The sequence below is a fragment of the Salvelinus alpinus genome, chromosome 21, assembly GCF_045679555.1.
Source record: "Salvelinus alpinus chromosome 21, SLU_Salpinus.1, whole genome shotgun sequence".
NCBI lineage: Eukaryota > Metazoa > Chordata > Actinopteri > Salmoniformes > Salmonidae > Salvelinus > Salvelinus alpinus.
The window spans coordinates 8,126,545-8,141,007 of NC_092106.1; the positions used below are offsets into that span (position 1 = coordinate 8,126,545).

Genomic DNA, 14,463 nt, shown 5'->3' on the forward strand with positions numbered 1-14,463 from the left:
CACTTCAGCAGTAATAAATTCATGAACTTCTTTGAGGAAAAGATCATGACCATTAGAAAGCAAATTACGGACTCCTCTTTGAATCTGCGTATTCCTCCAGGGCTTAGCTGTCCTGGATCTGCACAGCTCTGCGAGGGCCTGGGATCGGGAGAGACACTTAAGTGTTTTAGTACTATATCTCTTGACACAATGATGAAAATAATCATGGCCTCTAAACCTTCAAGCTGCATACTGGATCCTATTCCTACTAAACTGCTGAAGGAGCTGCTTCCTGTGCTTGGCCCTCCTATGTTGAACATAATAAACAGCTCTCTATCCACCGGATGTGTACCAAACTCACTAAAAGTGGCAGTGATAAAGCCTCTCTTGAAAAAGCCAAACCTTGACCCGGAAAATATAAAAAACTATCGGCCTATATCGAATCTTCCATTCCTCTCAAAAATTTTAGAAAAAGCTGTTGCGCAGCAACTCACTGCCTTTCTGAAGACAAACAATGTATACGAAATGCTTCAGTCTGGTTTTAGACCCCATCATAGCACTGAGACTGCACTTGTGAAGGTGGTAAATGACCTTTTAATGGCGTCAGACCGAGGCTCTGCATCTGTCCTCGTGCTACTAGACCTTAGTGCTGCCTTTGACACCATCGATCACCATATTCTTTTAGAGAGACTGGAAACCCAAATTGGTCTACACGGACAAGTTCTGGCCTGGTTTAGATCTTACCTGTCGGAAAGATATCAGTTTGTCTCTGTGAATGGTCTGTCCTCTGACAAATCAACTGTACATTTCGGTGTTCCTCAAGGTTCCGTTTTAGGACCACTATTGTTTTCACTATATATTTTACCTCTTGGGGATGTTATTCGAAAACATAATGTTAACTTTCACTGCTATGCGGATGACACACAGCTGTACATTTCAATGAAACATGGTGAAGCCCCAAAATTGCCCTCGCTAGAAGCCTGTGTTTCAGACATAAGGAAGTGGATGGCTGACAACTTTCTACTTTTAAACTCGGACAAAACAGAGATGCTTGTTCTAGGTCCCAAGAAACAAAGAGATCTTCTGTTAAATCTGACAATTCATCTTGATGGTTGTAAAGTCGTCTCAAATAAAACTGTGAAGGACCTCGGCGTTACTCTTGACCCTGATCTCTCTTTTGACGAACATATCAAGACTGTTTCAAGGACAGCTTTTTTCCATCTACGTAACATTGCAAAAATCAGAAATTTTCTGTCCAAAAATGATGCAGAAAAATTAATCCATGCATTTGTTACTTCTAGGTTAGACTACTGCAATGCTCTACTTTCCGGCTACCCGGATAAAGCACTAAATAAACTTCAGTTAGTGCTAAATACGGCTGCTAGAATCCTGACTAGAACCAAGAAATTTGATCATATTACTCCAGTGCTAGCTTCCCTACACTGGCTTCCTGTTAAGGCAAGGGCTGATTTCAAGGTTTTACTGTTAACCTATAAAGCGTTACATGGGCTTGCTCCTACCTATCTTTCCGAGTTGGTCCTGCCGTACATACCAATACGTACGCTACGGTCACAAGACGCAGGCCTCCTAATTGTCCCTAGAATTTCTAAGCAAACAGCGGGAGGCAGGGCTTTCTCCTATAGATCTCCATTTTTATGGAACAGTCTGCCTACCCATGTGAGAGACGCAGACTCGGTCTCAACCTTTAAGTCTTTACTGAAGACTTATCTCTTCAGTAGGTCATATGATTGAGTGTAGTCTGGCCCAGGAGTGTGAAGGTGAACGGAAAGGCTCTGGAGCAACGAACCGCCCTTGCTGTCTCTGCCAGGCCGGTTCCCCTCTCTCCACTGGGATTCTCTGCCTCTAACCCTGTTACAGGGGCTGAGTCACTGGCTTGCTGGTGCTCTTTCATGCCGTCCCTAGGAGGGGTGCGTCACTTGAGTGGGTTGAGTTACTGACGTGATCTTCCTGTCTGGGTTGGCGCCCCCCCTTGGTTTGTGCTGCGGTGGAGACCTTTGTGGGTTATACTCGGCCTTGTCTCAGGATTGTAATGTTGGTGGTTGAGGATTTCCCTCTAGTGGTGCGGGGGCTGTGCTTTGGCAAAGTGGGTGGGGTTATATCCTTCCTGTTTGGCCCTGTCCGGGGGTTTCTTTCGGATGGGGCCACAGTGTCTCCTGACCGCTCCTGTCTCAGCCTCCAGTATTTATGCTGCAGTAGTTTGTGTCGGGGGGCTAGGGTCAGTTGGTTACCTGGAGTACTTCTCCTGTCTTATCCAGTGTCCTGTGTGAATTTAAGTATGCTCTCTCTAATTCTCTCGTTCTCTCTTTCTCTCTGAGAACCTGAGCCCTAGGACCATACGTCAGGACTACCGGGCATGATGACACCTTGCTGTCCCCAGTCTGCCTGGCCTTGCTGCTATTCCAGTTTCAACTGTTCTGCCTGCGGTTACGGAACCCCTACCTGTCCCAGACCTGCTGTTTTCAACTCTTAATGATCGGCTATGAAAAGCCAACTGAGATTTATTCCTGATTATTATTTGACCATGCTTGTCATTTATGAACATTTTGAAAATCTTGGCGCTCTCTAATTTTCTCCTTCTCTCTTTCTTTCTCTCGGAGGACCTGAGCCCTAGGACCATACGTCGGGACTACCGGCCGTGGTGACTCCTTGCTGTCCCCAGTCCGCCTGGCCTTGCTGCTATTCCAGTTTCAACTGTTCTGCCTGCGGTTATGGAACCCCTACCTGTCCCAGACCTGCTGTTTTCAACTCTTAATGATCGGCTATGAAAAGCCAACTGAGATTTATTCCTGATTATTATTTGACCATGCTTGTCATTTATGAATGACAAGCCCTTTCAAGCTTAACATCCTTATCATTTATCGCCCTCCAGGTTCCCTTGGAGAGTTCATCAATGAGCTTGACGCCCTGATAAGTTCCTTTCCTGAGGATGGCTCACCTCTCACAGTTCTGGGTGACTTTAACCTCCCCACGTCTACCTTTGACTCATTCCTCTCTGCCTCCTTCTTTCCACTCCTCTCCTCTTTTGACCTCACCCTCTCACCTTCCCCCCCTACTCACAAGGCAGGCAATACGCTTGACCTCATCTTTACTAGATGCTGTTCTTCCACTAATCTCATTGCAACTCCCCTCCAAGTCTCCGACCACTACCTTGTATCCTTTTCCCTCTCGCTCTCATCCAACACTTCCCACACTGCCCCTACTCGGATGGTATCGCGCCGTCCCAACCTTCGCTCTCTCTCCCCCGCTACTCTCTCCTATTCCATCCTATCATCTCTTCCCTCTGCTCAAACCTTCTCCAACCTATCTCCTGATTCTGCCTCCTCAACCCTCCTCTCCTCCCTTTCTGCATCCTTTGACTCTCTATGTCCCCTATCCTCCAGGCCGGCTCGGTCCTCCCCTCCTGCTCCGTGGCTCGACGACTCATTGCGAGCTCACAGAACAGGGCTCCGGGCAGCCGAGCGGAAATGGAGGAAAACTCGCCTCCCTGCGGACCTGGCATCCTTTCACTCCCTCCTCTCTACATTCTCCTCTTCTGTCTCTGCTGCTAAAGCCAATTTCTACCACTCTAAATTCGAAGCATCTGCCTCTAACCCTAGGAAGCTCTTTGCCACCTTCTCCTCCCTCCTGAATCCTCCTCCCCCTCCTCCCCCCTCCTCCCTCTCTGCTGATGACTTCGTCAACCATTTTGAAAAGAAGGTCGACGACATCCGATCCTCGTTTGCTAAGTCAAACGACACCGCTGGTTCTGCTCACACTGCCCTACCCTGTGCTTTGACCTCTTTCTCCCCTCTCTCTCCAGATGAAATCTCGCGTCTTGTGACGGCCGGCCGCCCAACAACCTGCCCGCTTGACCCTATCCCCTCCTCTCTTCTCCAGACCATTTCCGGAGACCTTCTCCCTTACCTCACCTCGCTCATCAACTCATCCTTGACCGCTGGCTACGTCCCTTCCGTCTTCAAGAGAGCGAGAGTTGCACCCCTTCTGAAAAAACCTACACTCGATCCCTCCGATGTCAACAACTACAGACCAGTATCCCTTCTTTCTTTTCTCTCCAAAACTCTTGAACGTGCCGTCCTTGGCCAGCTCTCCTGCTATCTCTCTCAGAATGACCTTCTTGATCCAAATCAGTCAGGTTTCAAGACTAGTCATTTAACTGAGACTGCTCTTCTCTGTGTCACGGAGGCGCTCCGCACTGCTAAAGCTAACTCTCTCTCCTCTGCTCTCATCCTTCTAGACCTATCGGCTGCCTTTGATACTGTGAACCATCAGATCCTCCTCTCCACCCTCTCCGAGCTGGGCATCTCCGGCGCGGCCCACGCTTGGATTGCGTCCTACCTGACAGGTCGCTCCTACCAGGTGGCGTGGCGAGAATCTGTCTCTGCACCACGTGCTCTCACCACTGGTGTCCCCCAGGGCTCTGTTCTAGGCCCTCTCCTATTCTCGCTATACACCAAGTCACTTGGCTCTGTCATATCCTCACATGGTCTCTCCTATCATTGCTATGCAGACGACACACAATTAATCTTCTCCTTTCCCCCCTCTGATAACCAGGTGGTGAATCGCATCTCTGCATGTCTGGCAGACATATCAGTGTGGATGACGGATCACCACCTCAAGCTGAACCTCGGCAAGACGGAGCTGCTCTTCCTCCCGGGGAAGGACTGCCCGTTCCATGATCTCGCCATCACGGTTGACAACTCCATTGTGTCCTCCTCCCAGAGTGCTAAGAACCTTGGCGTGATCCTGGACAACACCCTGTCGTTCTCAACTAACATCAAGGCGGTGACCCGTTCCTGTAGGTTCATGCTCTACAACATTCGCAGAGTACGACCCTGCCTCACGCAGGAAGCGGCGCAGGTCCTAATCCAGGCACTTGTCATCTCCCGTCTGGATTACTGCAACTCGCTGTTGGCTGGGCTCCCTGCCTGTGCCATTAAACCCCTACAACTCATCCAGAACGCCGCAGCCCGTCTGGTGTTCAACTTTCCCAAGTTCTCTCACGTCACCCCGCTCCTCCGCTCTCTCCACTGGCTTCCAGTTGAAGCTCGCATCCGCTACAAGACCATGGTGCTTGCCTACGGAGCTGTGAGGGGAACGGCACCTCCGTACCTTCAGGCTCTGATCAGGCCCTACACCCAAACAAGGGCACTGCGTTCATCCACCTCTGGCCTGCTCGCCTCCCTACCTCTGAGGAAGTACAGTTCCCGCTCAGCCCAGTCAAAACTGTTCGCTGCTCTGGCACCCCAATGGTGGAACAAACTCCCTCACGACGCCAGGTCAGCGGAGTCAATCACCACCTTCCGGAGACACCTGAAACCCCACCTCTTTAAGGAATACCTAGGATAGGATAAAGTAATCCTTCTAACCTCCCCCCTTAAAAGAGTTAGATGCACTATTGTAAAGTGGTTGTTCCACTGGATATCATAAGGTGAATTCACCAATTTGTAAGTCGCTCTGGATAAGAGCGTCTGCTAAATGACTTAAATGTAATGTAAATGTAAATGAACATTTTGAAAATCTTGGCTCTCTCTAATTTTCTCCTTCTCTCTTTCTTTCTCTCGGAGGACCTGGGCCCTAGGACCATGCGTCGGGACTGCCGCCCGTGGTGACTCCTTGCTGTCCCCAGTCCGCCTGGCCTTGCTGCTATTCCAGTTTCAGCTGTTCTGCCTGCGGTTATGGAACCGCCACCTGTCCCAGACCTGTTGTTTTTCAACTCTTGATGATCGGCTATGAAAAGCCAACTGAAAATTATTCATGATTATTATTTGACCATGCTTGTCACTTATGAACATTTTTGAACATCTTGGCATAGTTCTGTTATAATCTCCACCCGGCACAGCCAGAAGAGGACTGGCCACCCCTCATAGCCTGGTTCCTCTCTAGGTTTCTTCCTAGGTTTTGGCCTTTCTAGGGAGTTTTTCCTAGCCACCGTGCTTCTACACCTGCATTACTAGCTGTTTGGGATTTTAGGCTGGGTGTCTGTACAGCACTTCGAGATATTAGCTGATGTACGAAGGGCTATATAAAATAAAATTGATTGATTGAACAGTTGAAGACAAGTCTACTTCCCAGCGTGTTGCTGGATAACATGGTGAGGGAGATACCAGGATTCGCTAAGTGGGTTTCCCTCTTCATGAGCTGTCACTTTGGTGACATAACGTGCCTTCACAAGGTTATGAATCTCTCGGTTATGAACTTCAGCAAGCTCAGGATTCTTCATCAGGTGTCGCTCTGTTCCACGCAGTAGTGGGAGTACAGCCCATGTCGTGGTTGCGTATGGTGTTGCGGAGAGCATAAAGGACTTGGCCAGCTTGTATGCACTGGGAAACCACAAGTGATCCATCAGTACTTGGTATTTGTAGCGTTCTGACAGATGACTGAATACCCAGTAGGCTCTCCAATGCCATTTCCAAAAGGTTAAAATCACTCTCTTTTCCGCTCTCAAAGTATTGGAGTTTGGGTCTGGGAAATCCATAGGCTGAGGCTACTAGCAGTTTTATGATGTTGGCTCCCTCTTCTGGTTGCGTGAAGGATAAACCCGGGACTGCTGATGAGCTCACTGTGGCCTCATTGGGCCTGTCCCCTACTATCACAGACCCTCCATTGGTGACAGCCTGAATTAGGTGAGAGCACTCCCACCTGATGGTTGATAACTGGCATGGCCCAGGGCCTGGACGAGAGGAACAATTTGCTTTGGTTGGTTATTGGCGGAAAGGCGAAGGAGTGGTGCTTTGTCTAGATGAAGGAGGAATATTAACTTGTGTCACTGGTATAGAGGGCGTTGGCCGAGCGGCCTGTATCCCGTGCTCCGTGTTGACTGTTGACCTCGGAGCCTCTGGGGTCTGTGTGCCATGCTGTACCAGAGGAGCAGATTGGGAAAGAAAGGCAGACAGGTCAGGTCCATGTGGAGTGGTGGTCATGTCAACTCCCTGTTCAGTCCTCTCCAGGAAGGATGAGACCATCCATGCCTCCTTGGCTGGACCTTGCACAGCCCAAACCAAAGATGTATGGACAGCAACAGCCCCTCCTTCTGGTCCAGCTCATATAGGCTCAATCAGGGTGATGAGATGTGGGTGGTCTGACCCAATCAGGATGAGTGGCGCAACCCTGGCCAGGTTAGGAAGAGGCAATCATCAGAGATGAGGATATTGTTTCTGTAGAACATTTACCGGGCAGGAGTGCTCTGCGAGATTCAGGCCATCTGCCATGAAGGCGCTGGTGATGTTATAGGCCACGTTCCTTTGTCCTGAAGGTGAAATGCTGAAGGTCACAGCAGAGCTGCTCACTTGGGTAACATCATGTCGCACCATTCTGAGATTAAGGGTCTCGGGGGTCCCCTCCAGGTTAAGCTGACAGGCAGCGGCCGGGAGAATGATTATTCTTTCAGACCCATCGTCTAGAACACCGAATGTATCTATGCTCCTCCCTTCACTTTGCAGAGTGACCTTTACCACTTTCAACATGACCCTGGGAGACCGGTTCTGCTGGTCGAGGAAGAGCTCCTTTTGTTGTTTAGTTCATTATGGACATTATGGACTATGGACTAGCTGGCGTGGCGCACCACAGCTAAGAAGCCTGTCCACGTGGGAGCCACATTTCAGCTTATTCCCGTCTTCTCCTTCAAAGGATTTGAGTATTGAGGTCAGGGATTGGACAGCGAGGGATAACTCTTGGAAGGCAGCATGGACTCCCATTTTGATTGGGGACGTGTTCAGGATGTTGTTTAGTTCATTATGGACTAGCTGGCGTGGCGCACCATATCTTGCTTTCAGGGCCTGGAGAGTGGCAGCGTATGGTGTTGCGGAGAGCATAAAGGACTTGGCCAGCTTGTATGCACTGGGAAACCACAAGTGATCCATCAGTACTTGGTATTTGTAGCGTTCTGACAGATGACTGAATACCCAGTAGGCTCTCCAATGCCATTTCCAAAAGGTTAAAATCACTCTCTTTTCCGCTCTCAAAGTATTGGAGTTTGGGTCTGGGAAATCCATAGGCTGAGGCTACTAGCAGTTTTATGATGTTGGCTCCCTCTTCTGGTTGCGTGAAGGATAAACCCGGGACTGCTGATGAGCTCACTGTGGCCTCATTGGGCCTGTTCCCTACTATCACAGACCCTCCATTGGTGACAGCCTGAATTAGGTGAGAGCCCTCCCACCTGATGGTTGATAACTGGCATGGCCCAGGGCCTGGACGAGAGGAACAATTTGCTTTGGTTGGTTATTGGCGGAAAGGCGAAGGAGTGGTGCTTTGTCTAGATGAAGGAGGAATATTAACTTGTGTCACTGGTATAGAGGGCGTTGGCCGAGCGGCCTGTATCCCGTGCTCCGTGTTGACTGTTGACCTCGGAGCCTCTGGGGTCTGTGTGCCATGCTGTACCAGAGGAGCAGATTGGGAAAGAAAGGCAGACAGGTCAGGTCCTTGTGGAGTGGTGGTCATGTCAACTCCCTGTTCAGTCCTCTCCAGGAAGGATGAGACCATCCATGCCTCCTCCAATTCCCTTCTTGGTTGACGGTGCCATCGCTGCTGTGCCAGGTCCTTGGCAAAGAATTCCCATTCCTGTAAAGCTCTACGGGCCTGCACATCCAAAAGGTGACATCGTTCATCAGCCTGTCGTTCCTCCTCAACCTGACGCTCAATTTCCTCCAACGCTAGTAGTATCATCCTCTCTCACAGGACAACGGTCTGTGAATCGCTGAGGGCTAGTGAATGGCGGCTGCCATGGCCACTTCCAAAGGGGTTTCCACTGGTCGAACTCTCTCTCCGTCTAGAGTTCCTCTACGATTTCCCATTACTTAAGGGGTGAGCGGAGCCTGCCTCAGGAAGCTGGTCGACCTGTGCGGTGGGAGTTACCTCCTCCATGGGTTCTTCCTGTAGACCACTTTCCCGTCCCAAAGCAGTCTCCAGTCCTTGGCTCGGAGGGGATGTTTGATGGCTGAAACGTACAGTTGATCCATCGCCACTTTGAGCTCGGGTGGGCTCGCCCTTTGGCGTGGGAAACTCCACCACATAATCCTTAAGGTAACCAGGTGCTTGTCTGCTCGTTTGTTGCCTGGTTCTTCTGGTGGATGAGAATGAAGCTTTCTTTGTTGCTTTAGGCTTAGCTCCTGGATCTTTTATTTGTTCCAAGACTTTTCCCTCAGCTGCTCTTTCCTCCTGTCTCCTTCCAGTGGAGACAGTTCTTCCTTCTCCTCCTCCATTTCCTTTTCACCTGTCTTTGGTTCAGTCATCATCTGGCTCGAAGGACCATTGAAAAATGTGTGAAATCTGTGTGGGTAGCTGGACAGGTAGGATGACTGACAGTGAAGGTGAACAGGTGGTCACGTGTCAGGTGACAGAGGAATGGATGAGACTGTGGCAGGATTTCCAATAACCATAAAGTGGTATATTTACTGGGTAGTCTGTGCTGCATAACAAAGGAAACAGAATAACATGTATCCATTCAAATTCATAATCACAAAGATCAAATCATAACAATCATTCTCATTATTTACATAATTAGCTAATTCAGCAACTCAGTTCAATAAGAAGTCAATAGGAATCATCCTTGAGTCATTTAGGCTCGTAACTATTCATCATAATCATAAGAAGAATAATACAAATAATTCAATCAGTGATCAGTTATTCAATCTATAATTCCCATCAATTTCATATCAGAATTGATCAGTTCAGCAAACAATTACGTTTCATATTTCACCCTTTCAAGTCTGTCTTCATATGTACATGTAATTTCATGACATATTAACCATATATCGATGGCATAATTGGCCTGTGATGATCTGTAGGGCCGTGATCATTGATCATTTATATTACACAATAGGTTTGAAGCGGGCGCTCCAAGCCGCACTCCGTGGTAACAACTATAAAGAATAACTGATGGCCCGCTCTCCCGATCGCAACAGATAGTTCAGATGAAAGGTAACAGATGAAAGGTAACAGATTCGGTGGATTTACGTGGATTAATGGACGCACAGAACGTCTGGATTAGACGGAGTTAAGGAAGAGAAAGCAGCGAAATCGGGCCATGGCGATTTCCTCCTTTTAATGAGTTGAGATCTGTCGGTCATTTCCACCTGACCTAATTAAAGCGCCCCTGGCCCAGCTGAGCAAGTGGCCATGAATTAAAGGATTCTTCCACCAACTCCATGGCTTTTTCTACAACTATTCTATGGTATCTCATTCACTTAATAATGCTTACATATCTTGCATTACTCATCTCATATGTATATACTGTTTTTCTATACTATTCTACTGTATCTTAGTCCGTTCTGCTCTGACATCGCTCGTCCATATGTATATATTCCTACTGAATGGATTGTGTGTATTGGGTATTTGTTGTGTAATTTGTTAGATATTACTTGTTAGATATTACTGCACTGCCGAAGCTAGAAACACAAGCATTTCACTACACCCGCAATAAAATGTGATTTTAGTGCATTTTAGAGTTGAAGAACTCCCACTACAGATACACATGCTTGTTTGAGCATCTTTATTCATTGTGATCTCTCACTTTTGTCTCCCACGATCTATTCACCAAGTCCTGCAGTTTGAACTAGCCCTGCCATCACTATTTAGACATTGAGAATATGTATGCATTTGCCGGGTGTCTTTTCTTTGTGGATTTTGTCTTACACAGTCTAATGCGATTTGGATTGGAACACCAACTATAGATACACATGCTTGTTTGAGTATTTCAAAGACTAAATTCTATGTAGAAGAATTTTAAGAGGTGACAAAAATTGTATTTTACTATTGTAACATGCAGTGGTAAAAATGATATTGTCCCCACCAGGAGCCCAGGCTTTTGTCATAGATGGTAGAGTTCTTGTCCCTGGACCACACAAGCTTTAGATTGCATTCTGCTAAGGCACTTGTCTTTCACATTGGTCAGTTACAATGGTGACCGTGGTGGGATCCTTACGATACTCCTATGGTGCCTGGGCACACAAATTCTCCTAGAGAGAAGGGGGAATACTGAAGCATGTGTTGATGACAGTCCCACAGTCTCCATCAGAGGCCCATGCTTTGACATAGATGGTAAAGCTTTCATTTCTGGACTGCGATATTGTAAGATTGTGACCTCCATGGCACTATATATGCATTGATTGGTAAGTAACACTATATTTAGATACTTCAAATACTGCCTGAGACACCTTTGCTATTTGTCTCAGTACTGAATAAATGTTGAAACAATATTTGTGATTGTGTTCTTTGTTTGAATATATATGCATGAAACATACATTATGGAAAATATGTCTCACACTCAGTCATAGAAGAATATTGAACGGACTGGCAAGATTTTGGCACCGTCAACTTTTCGAAGGTTAGTAGAAAAGTTAATAATTGAAACCTCCTAAATATACTCACATTCACTGAACATTTAGTATTTGAAACTCAAACCTTTTTCTATAATTCTACAGGCTCTTCATCATTCTCCATATCTTATCTTCCAATTCATCCAAGATTATGCATACCCACCATGGTATTTGTCAGCTGCTATTTGAGAACTCATCTAGTTTAGAAATCAATTGTAGAGCACATTGTGCAACAGTTTTTTTTAGAGAAGATTGCATTGCAAGGTATATTATATGTGTAGGCTATGCCATATGTATTGGTTAATTTGCATGTGCAGCTGTTGTTTTTAAACCTCCATTCTAGCGCACACACATATTTTATTCGGGTTTCTATGCAAATTATAGGAATAAGTGTTTCTTTAAGCCAACAGCTAACTACTTGAAATGAGACAATCATGCCAGAACATTATTAAAAATGTAATTCACTGAGAGAGCAGGCACATTAGCGTTCCCGGTATTAGCTGGCTAGGCTAGTCAACTGTAACATTGGCTAGCTTTCAATAAATTGGCTAAATGGTCAACAGAGTTACCTCTTTATATGATCAAGACCATTCGTATTGCATGCTGCATATTTCAAGTGCACTCAAAAACAGATATTTATCTTATTTCAGTATTTGGGAGCTAACGTTAGTTCCTCTTAACACACTGACAGCAGATCAGAGGCGGTATTTACATTTTAGAAGCAGGCCATTGGATGCCTTCATCCCTCGGGGTATGCATGGGAATTCTGATTGGTTCCAAGTTTAGCAGTTCACAATTTGCCTGAGCAGACAGTGCTGAAATATACTTTTTCTGAGAAAATGCACAAGAATGGAAGGTCCCAACATATTGTACAGTAATCATTTGAACATTTAATTGTCATATACAAAAAAAAATCTGCTCCTCCCTCGAGGTAGATCGATCAACTTCACTGTTTTCACCGTCGGCCCACCACTTAAGTCTATTTCTTCAAAGAATCTCATCAACATGTGTCATCATTGTGTTGCCTAAAGATCTGTGAATAACATCAGAATTGTCTACATGGAGTTGACAGCCAAAGGATATTAGAGGATGCTAGAGGTTGGGTCAGGTCAAGAGGTAGCCCCATAAGCTGCTTCCTGGGACAGTCTCTTTACAGTAATGCTGTTGATGGTGAACCTAGCAGAGAGGGTGAGTGGTGGATAGGGCTTGAGGGAGACTCTTGTTCTGATTAATCAATGATGCTTCATTAATCTCTGATCCCTCACCTCTCACTGTCAAGGTAGGCTGCATATCTGGGCTAAGCTTGAGCCATGCTGAGGGAATGGGAAAGAGGTTTGGAGAAAAATCAATGTGCTAGGGGCAATCTTCTGAGGTCATTATAGTTGATGATAACATTGATAATTGGTGTAAAGTTGAAAGTGCAGGTCAACAAACACTATACAGTGCCTTTGGAAAGTAATCAGACCCCTTGACTTTTTCCACATTTTGTTCCTTTACAGCCTTATTCTAAAATTACGGGATTTTGTCAAGGCACAGATCTGGGGAAGAGTAATTCAAATGTCTGCAGCATTGAAGGTCCCCAAGAACACAGTGGCCTCCATCATTTTTAAATGGAAGAAGTTTTGAACCGCCAAGACTCTTCCTAGAGCTGGCCGCACGGCCAAACTGAGCAATCGGGGGAGAAGGGCCTTGGTCAGGGAGGTGACCAAGAACCCGATGGTCACTCTGACAGTGCTCTAGAGTTCCTCTGTGGAGATGGGAGAACCTTCCAGAAAGACAACCATTTCATCAGCTCTCCACCATTCAGGCCTTTATGGTAGAGTGACCCGGCGGAAGCCACTCCTCAATAAAAGGCACATGACAGTCCGCTTGGATTTGTCAACAGACACCTGTGGTCTGATGAAACCAAGATTCAAATCTTTGGACTGAATGCCAAGCGTCACGTCTGGAGGAAACCTGGCACCATCCCTACAGTGAAGCATGGTGGTGGCAGCATCATACTGTGGGGATGTTTTTCAGCGGCAGGGACTGGGAGACTAGTCAGGATTGAGGGTTGATGAACAGAACAAAGTACAGAGAAATCATTGATGAAAACCTGCCCCAGAGTGCTCAGGACCTCCGACTGGGGCGAAGGTTCACCTTCCAACAGGTCAACGACTCTAAGCACACAGCCAAGACAACGCAGGAGTGGTTTGAGACAAGTTTCTGAATATCCTTGAGTGTACCAGCCAGAGCCTGGACTTGAACCCAATCGAACATCTCTGGAGAGATCTGAAAATAGCTGTGCAGTGTCAGCAATTTATGTTATTCTTCAATAACACAAACTCCAAAGCTAATCAGGGGGAGAAAAATAGGTTTATTTGAGAAGGACAAATCAAGATGTTATGCTGGGAGGAATATGTTCAGTCTCCCCTGTCCTCAGATTTTCCCCACTGAACAAAGGAACAGGATGCCATTTATAACCCCCCACCCTAGCCTGGGGTAGACCAATCAGAAGTCCTTGCAGTACAACTTGGCCAATGGCCAAATAACAAGTATCCTGCCCCAGACTCAATGTACAAACCAATGAAAACGTAGTACATGTCGCTCTGAGTTCAGGAGTGACAGCAACGCTCCCCATCCAATCTGACAGAGCTTGAGAGGAACAGCAGAGAAGAATGTGAGAAATTCCCCAAATACAGTGTGCCAAGCTTGTAGAGTCATACCTCGAGGCTGTAATTGCTGCCAAATGTGCTTCAACAAAGTACTGAGTACAGTGTCAGAATACTTATGTAAATTATTTTTTGCTTTGTCATTATGAGGTATCGTGTGCAGATTGATGAGGTGGAAAAAACTATTTAATCAATTTTAGAATAAGGCTGTCACCTAACAAAATTTGGAAAAAGTCAAGTGGTCTGAATACTTTCCAAAGGCACTGTATATCAACAAGTATGTAGACATCGCTTCAAATTTGTGGATTTGGCTATTTCAGCCACACCAGCTGCTGAAAGGTATATTAAATTGAGTACAGAGCCATGCAATCTCCATAGACAAACAATGGCAGAAGAATGGCCTTGCTGAAGAGCTCAGTGACTTTCAATGTGGCACCATCACAGGATGCCACCTTTCCAACAAGTAAGTTCGTAAAATGTCTTCCCTGCTAGAGCTGCCC

At 46.6% G+C, this 14,463-nt stretch overlaps 1 protein-coding gene across 1 annotated transcript; it reads left to right on the plus strand.

Moving 5' to 3' along the window:
* The first annotated feature begins 3,559 nt into the window (after positions 1–3,559).
* LOC139547727 (uncharacterized) lies at positions 3,560–5,484 on the plus strand. The gene is made up of 2 exons (XM_071356749.1): positions 3,560–4,029; positions 4,235–5,484. The coding sequence occupies exon 2, from the start codon at positions 4,597–4,599 to the stop codon at positions 5,344–5,346; it is 750 nt and encodes a 249-aa protein (XP_071212850.1). The 5' UTR covers positions 3,560–4,029; positions 4,235–4,596; the 3' UTR covers positions 5,347–5,484.
* The last annotated feature ends 8,979 nt before the right edge of the window (positions 5,485–14,463 follow it).